Source organism: Scomber scombrus, chromosome 3 (assembly GCF_963691925.1).
Source record: "Scomber scombrus chromosome 3, fScoSco1.1, whole genome shotgun sequence".
Taxonomy (NCBI): Eukaryota; Metazoa; Chordata; class Actinopteri; order Scombriformes; family Scombridae; genus Scomber; species Scomber scombrus.
In genome coordinates this window covers 28,735,394-28,743,342 of record NC_084972.1, presented here as the reverse complement: position 1 = coordinate 28,743,342, position 7,949 = coordinate 28,735,394, and the positions used below count along the sequence as shown (strand labels likewise).

The window sequence follows — 7,949 nt, the reverse complement described above, 5'->3', positions numbered from 1 at the left end:
AATAACAGAGTTGAAATGACTAACAGAACAGGGACGCCGTCTGTCTCCTCAACTTTAGAGGTTAGAGGTCAGCGTCGTCCAGTCTGACCCGCATCAGAGCGAGCAAAGGCTGCTGGGTAACAGGGCTGAGCTTTCACGCTGCTGCTGCTCCGCTGGTTTGTTGTGCCATAAGTGGCTTGGTGTGTGTGTGTTTGTGTGTGTGTCCACAATGCCTAAATGTGTGCTGGTAGGACTGGAGGAGGTCGGAGTGTGTGTGCGTGTGTGTGCGTGTGTTGAAGTAAAAAACAAACAAAAAAAACTCACTCTGTTACAGGCCGCGTTCACAGCTGATGTCAGATCAGTTTCGGAGCCGCTGTGGACGCTGCCGTGAACTCTCGATACCTCGAACCCCTGAAGACCCGACCCAAAGCTCAGCGGGGGAGAGGGGAGGAGGGGAGGGGAGGGGAGGGGGGGGGTCGGTCGTCTGATGTTTGAATCTGTAACTTTGTGGTCGGGGAGCGCCGAGATGTTTCCGAGGGCGTTGACGTCACCTTCAGCAGATGTTCAGGGCTGTTCGGGGTCCAGATGTTGTTTTGCGGCGTCCTGTCCTGGTGATGTCATCACCCTCAGAAACCCCCCCCCCCTCACCTCGGAGGCGTCAGATAAAAACTGGTAACACTTGACTTCAGTTCCTCCGTCCACTCTCCAACCCTCCGCGGCCTCCGTCAGCCAAGACTTTAAAACGTCTGGAAACTAAAATCACACTACAAGACTGAAAAACCTCGGAGGCTGGAAACCCCCAGTCACGCTTCCGCTCCGATCTCCCGGTGACATCACTGTGACGATACTGTGACATCAGCGTCGCAGCAGCCAATCACTCGTCACGGCCAGCAGTTTTAAAGTTGATAAATCTAAACGCTAAAAAGGTTTAAAATCGTCACTCCGACTCCAAACGCTCTTTTTTGAATTTTTCAACTGACATCTAAGCTGGCCACCTTTTTTGGCGTCACCTGGTTGCCTGGGAGACGGAGCAGCGTTTAAAGGTTGCGGAGTGGACCGCAGCGAACTGAACCAACCACTGATCGTTCTAACTGTTGAACTGAAGACGCTGCAGGCGGCGGGACGAGGCAGCGAGGGGCTGATGGGAGTTTGACTGAGAGATAACGGAGGTCTGGACGCTTTAAACTAACGGCTAGATGTTTAAAAATACTTAAGTTGGATTAATTTTTGCAAAGATATTAGATTAAAAGTTAATCGGTAAAGAAATCCATTCATCCTTCAGCTGATGAGAAAACAGTCAGATTTTGTGTCTCATATCTTGTTAAATTTAAATTTCGGAGCTAATCCTGCGTTAACGTCATGTGAAGTCGCTCGATGTTTGAGATGACGTCATCAGGAGTCAGCTGGTTGTCGGATATTTAACAGCGAGCGTTAATACAACACTATAACTGAACATTCAGCTACTTTAATGATGTGAAGCTTCTGTATTTATTTGCTTTTTTTTTTTTAGATACACATCGTTATTTAATCCGATATATTTAACAGAGCTTTTAGAAACTTCTCTGCTGTAATCCAAACTTCTTATAAATACTTTCACATCGCTTTCATCCACAGTTTAACCTTTTCTTTTTTAACCTTCTCTCTACATGGACACGACAACATTTCAAACTCAAACCTTTTTTTTCAGGTTTAAACGTTATTGTGTCTATAATAAAATAAATTGTTACATTAACTCCCACATGACACGAAGGCGACGTAAGCATCAGTTAAATCCCTGATGAGCTTTTATAAACCCAGAAAGTCGTTTAACAACCTTCAGCTCTGAAGTTATTTAGCATCCTAAAACATTAAATATTACGTCTGCTGCACCGTTTTTCCAAGTTCTGATTCCCAATCAAGGAAACCGGAAACTCCTTTACATACATGTGTAATTAATGATGATGAATAACATTAATATAAGTTATTAAAAGTAAATTTACTTTTCTTAATAAAATCTCCACTCAAGGTCCACTTACTTGCTTGTTCAGACACTTTCAGCTGTCTACACTAGTCTCCTTTTTAAAATATAGATGTTCAAACTCGAGGACTCTCTAGGAGCTGCTGAAGAAGACTGTGTCATACTATCAAAAGTTCCAACATGAGTAAGTGTCATCTTGAGTGTCGATTTTGTTCTAGCTGCTGTTTCGACACTCAAGAATTTAACTCAACAAGGATTAAAAGTCCTTGAGGTGCTCAGAATCATTTTAGGTTTGAACATCTGCTGTGAAATGGTTGAAAGCTTCAGATAAAAGTGAGTAAGTGGACCTTGAGTTGAGATTTTGTTTTGTCAATATCAACATTATAGCTTGTTTAAGTTTCTTAAAGGCTCATTTCCAGCTTTTATCTTTGTGTCGTTTCAGAAATAAAAGCTGCCAGTTGGGAAAAGGGTTAAAAATCTTAAAAATGGTGAAGCAGACGGAATATATTTTAATGTTTTATGTAAATTCTAAATGACCGTGTAGGATTTTTAAAGATCGTCAGAGTTTAAAATAAAAATAATTCTGTACTAAAGAGGCACAAACAGATAAATCTTTTGTTAAATCTTACGGAAACACCTTTTTTGCGATCACGATAGAACGATCTACCCTCTTTGTTCTCTTCAGCCAATCAGAGCTGAGTTCGTCCAGACCTCTGACTCCTCACAGCGAACGCTCAGACGGGTGAAGCTGGAGCCTCTGCCTGCCGCCCGAGCGTCGACCTGCAGAAACATCACATCACTGTGATACCTACAGACTTCTAATAACTGCGTGTGTGTAAATAGTTAAGAGAAGAAAAACTATTTGAAAATACAAAGGCGACACTGCTGTCTGGCATTTTGTATTTAAATTATTTATTTTTGTAGATTTTGACCAATGAGCTCTGCTGTTACAGCCGTCACAGTCGGGCTCTTTCTATTGAATAAAGGATTTCTAAGAGACTAAAAACCATCGCTCTGTGTTGTCTTATTTCATCTGAAAGAATAAAGACTGCTCATATGTGACGTTACATGATGTTTAATATAAAAAGATGTGAGTTATGTGTCCTGTGAGAGGCTGACGGCTCTGATCATGGACTCCATGGCGGCTTCAGGTCCCAAAATCCTCAGCAGGCTCTGAAAGGACTCAGCGGCGCCACCTACAGCCTGAGAGGGAAACATCTGCAGCGCTGTAGAGACAGAGAGGAACATAAAGATCAGTTTAAACCATCTGGAAATATTCTTATACAGTTAGCTTGACTATTTCACATTTTTGTCATTATTTTAATTTTAAATGTTTTATTTTATGTTTTAAGGGTTTAAAAAAATGTTTGTTGGTGGAAAGAACTAATTGATACTAATTAATACTAATAATTATTCAAGATTTCCTTTGTCATGTCCAGTTTGCACTTCCATACAAAAGACAAAATTTTGTTTCATTTAAAAGACAAAAAAAAAAGTGTAAAAAAATAGCTATCTAAAATGAATAGGCCTGGATAAAAGTCATGATTTAAAATAGTCGTAATTAAAAGGATGTTCATAAAGTGTGAGAGTGCTTGTTAAATATCTATAAAGTGCATTATTGCGAGGAGATGAAAGGTCTCTTTAAGAGTCCATTTAAAGTGACAACAATGGAGATATGTATAATTAATACATTTGGCAACAAAGAGACGGTTCTGAATTTGTAAACTTGTAATTAATTAATTCTAAATAATTGAAACCAGGAGTTTTTTTCAGTCAGTGTTCAACAGTTCAGCTGAGAAAGCAAGAATATATTATAAGCATAAAACTGGAGAACAAAGTTTGTGAAAATAAACATCTAATGAATATTTAAAGGGTTTGAGTTTTCCTTATGAGGAAATACATATTTTCCCAGTAATTTGTACCGTTTCCTCCAGGGAAGAGAAAGTAGGAACTTAACTTAAGGAAAGATAAGGAAGATAAGGACTGCTCTTTATTAGTAAATATTTAAATCAAACATTATCTTTTGTCAGTTATCAGGTGTCAATCAAAACTAAACTTTGTCATTTTAGATAAATTTATACAAGATTTAATTTGAATTTTGTGAGATTGGTGAAAGTACAACTACTAGTTCCATCACAGTGTGTTTTATTAAATAGTTTCTTTTAGTTGAACCTCTGATTCTTTGGGTTTTTTTAGTCGGGCAGTTCCGGCCCTCTGAAATGATGCCAACGCGGAAGTAACTTAAAACTGCATTCTATCAAAAGGCCACCAGGGGGCGACCGTTTTGGTGTCAAGGACTTCCGTCTCTATACAAGTCAATGGAGAATTCCCCAACTTCTCACTTGATTTATAACCTCAGTAAACGTTTTCAAAATGTGTTTATGGTCTCAATCGCTAGTTTAAAGCCTTCTTCAATACAGTATGATGTTCATTTGTGAAATTTTGGCCTACCTGATTTTATATTTGACGATAAAGCAGGGTATGCATTAGGGCGTGGCTATGTCGTGATTGACAGGTTGATTGGTTCACAGGTTCAGGAGGGCGCGTCTTGCTCCTCCTGATGCCCATATAAGTAGAATCCGTGTTTTTATTTTTCCCGGCATGCACCGGAAATTTTCAAGATGGCGCTGCCCAGATCCAAAACTATTCGCTTCCGAGCAGCAGTCCACAAACCAATAGGTGACGTCACGGATGTTACGTCCATTTCTTATATACAGTCTATGGGTTTTTTGTTTCATGTGTTTTCGTCTAAAACTAAACCTACACAACATTAAACATCCTGTGTGTCGGTCAGTGTTTTCTCTTCCTGTCTGTGGAGCTCGGTGAGTTCAGGTAAATCGGACAGAGGAACATCTCACCTGTCTCGGGGATCTTTGTCAGCAGGTCGATCTTTGGAGCCACTCCGCCTTCTCTGGAAACCTCCACTGACCAGTTAACCAGTAAGACGCAGCTGTAACACAAACAGACAGTCAGCAGATGAAACTTTACTGCTCTGTGTTTCTGTGCTGCGTCAGCGTCAGTGTGTATTTTTACCCAGGCAGCTCGGAATGATTCAGGGTCATGACCTCTGACCTGCTGCCTCCAGGGAGAGAGACGACAGATGGATACTTGTCCTGCAGAGAAGAAGACAGAGAGAGAGAGTTACTCATTATGTTATTATAAATTAACATAAGTACCTACTGCCAGACTTGTAATAATGAGTTCTCAGCAAGTCTTTAAAGCCTTGTTGAAACGCTTCAGGGAAAGCGGCAAAGACACCAGCGTCCATTATTCTCATATAACCGAACATGACCTGGAAATGATTGTGTATTGAGCTACACCTGCAGACCGTTACATACACATCATAACCTCCACAAATGATTTTCACTTAATATTAAAACTATCAGTCTAGGGATGTTTTTATATTTCATGAAAAGTTATGTACAGTTACTAATTTTTCAAAGGTGATTTCTGACTTATTTTTTAGAAAAAATTGTTTGCAAGTTTATTTTAGTTCTGGTTAAAATATACCAGGTAATTATTAATTGTTTCCTAGCCAGTAATTATAAATAGTAACTGGAAGAAACTTGCCCATCATCAGGGTTGGGAAGGTTACTTTGGAAATGTAATAGGTTACAGATTACTAGTTACTCTATTCAAAATGTAATAAGTAATGTAACTATTTCAATTACTTAATCAAAGTAATGTAACTTATTACATTTGATTACTTTTCTTATTTTCTAACTAATGTTATGAAACTAATGTAAGTGTACCCATTAAGCACCAAAATCTAAGTTCAGGTGTTTTTCATGGATACTGACATGATTTATAAGGGAGATCATTTCTTATAAAGCAAATCTTGCTTTATAAGAAACATTTGAAAATGTATTAATTTGTTCATGTTGATTTTGGAATATAAAATAAAGATATTATGTGAGAAAGGTCAAAAGTCTGGTATGGGCTTAACTGGTACTGTGAAACCATTTAAGCCCACGTAATGATTTATTTACAAAATATATAAAAATATTGATTTCAAAGAATTAAAAGCGGCAATATATGTATTCAGTAACATGTTAAATATTAAAAAATGAGGAAAAACCCCCCCTGAGTCAAATCTTACAGGTCTGACTTCAGATGTATCCTCCTTTGTAATCACCAACATTTTCTAACTCATTTAATTACACATTTTTCACTGTAACAGATTACGGTTACATTTCTTTTGTAATTAAATTACATAATGCTGTTACATGTAACTAGTTACTCCCCATCACTGCAGTTTTCCACTAGTTTCAAAGTGTGCCTGGGGGGGGCGCCACAACATCTGTTTAATCATCTATATAATTTGTACATGGAGAGTTTTTCACAGACTAAACTCATAACTACTGAAGAGGAAACAAACAGAGAGAATATTTACAGTGTGAGGTCGTGATGTTGCTTCATCAACTTCACAAATAAAAAGTTCAATCGCAGCTGCTGCAGTGAAACGTCTCCTGTCAGCAAAGACATATTTGATGATCAGATTTCACTTCAGAAGCAACATGTGTGAACTTTCCGACCCACAACAACGATCTGAAAGAGGAAATTTATTTGTGTTCAGGGGACTTCGAGTTTATTGAGTTTACAAACGAGGTTTCTGAAGTGAAATCTGATCTGATCGGTCTGAAAATAAACTGTAAATGATTTATTTTACAGCCTCGATTTGCTGAGCAGATTCACGAAAATACACACAATTCAGACCATGATCACTTGTGGGGACATTACATAGACTTCCATTCATTTTCTGGAGACTAACTCTAACCCTAAAAATAACTATTGACCCAAAAATCAGCCTTTTCCCAATTAGACACAGCTTTTGTCCCCAATTAACTGGTCCTAAGGCTTGAAATGTGTCCCCAAAAGTAGCCTATGACAGCATACACACACACACACACACACACACACACACACACACACACACACACACACACACACACACACACACACACACACACACACACACACACACACACACACACACACACACACACACACACACACACACACACACCTGAGGCAGTGTTTTCTAGTATAATTCAGTCATTAGAGGAATGTCCAACAGGTGAGGGGTGTGTCCAGGTGACTCAAACGAAAAGTATCTGCAGCTGTCTGTCTCTTTCTCTGTGTGTGTGTGTGTGTGTGTGTGTGTGTGTGTGTGTGTGTGTGTGTGTGTGTGTTGTCTGTAATCACACTCAGGCTGCTGTAAGTGTCTACACCCTGAACCAGGTCTTTATCATCCTCTACTCTCCTGTTTTTTACTCTACAGTTTGTTCCTCTCGTATTATCCATTAATCATTGCGGCTGGAACATAATCATCAACAAATCATTATAAGAGAAATAAAATCTGCTCGCATTAGTCACGATTATCGAAAACAAACACACCTCTGTGTTTATTCCAGCAGAAGTTCCTTGACTCCTCGTTACTTCACTCAGCTCTCAGACTAAACTCTTCTCCTCCAGCTGGAGATCGAGATCACGTCCAGCTGAGTACACTCCAGTCTGACCCTCCGTTCACACTTTGACCACAGTGTGAGAAGAGGGTCACACTCAGAGACTTACAGGGTGTATTTCAGAGTGTGACTGTGTTTTATAAATCTAGGATAACGCACCAGGTAATCAGAGCACAGCAGCGTCCCTGCAAACACAATTTCACCACATCCCAACTGGACTAATATTACAGCTTAATGGCTCTTTTGGAATCCTAGTTTTAAAGACAGAAAGTGAAGTAACGACATGCAGCTCAACATTAGGGCATGGTATCAGTACCGAAATAAATCGATACCAAATAGTATCGAAATGTCTCCCGTCAAACGATACCTGCAATTGATCCTTTTTGCACCCAGAGTTAGAAAATATGACTATTTGTATGGACTTGGTCACAGCCAATCAACGCAAGCGTTCTTCGATTTAAAGCGACATGTGATTGGTCCACTGCCACAGCAGCTAAATGTGTGATGGGTATTTGGATTGGTGCTGGTATCTTTGTTTTTAAATGACA

At 39.4% G+C, this 7,949-nt stretch overlaps 1 protein-coding gene across 1 annotated transcript in view; it reads right to left on the bottom strand.

The window, feature by feature from the left end:
• cenpp (centromere protein P) overlaps positions 1 to 7,949 on the bottom strand; it is a 110,286-nt gene continuing 102,337 nt past the window's right edge. Inside the window, exons 7-9 of the mRNA XM_062416547.1 lie at positions 4,970 to 5,049; positions 4,795 to 4,886; positions 1 to 3,162 (exon numbers count right to left, since the gene is read on the bottom strand). Coding sequence (XP_062272531.1) covers positions 3,032 to 3,162; positions 4,795 to 4,886; positions 4,970 to 5,049 — 303 coding nt within the window. The 3' untranslated portion in view covers positions 1 to 3,031. The remainder of the gene's footprint in view (positions 3,163 to 4,794; positions 4,887 to 4,969; positions 5,050 to 7,949) is intronic.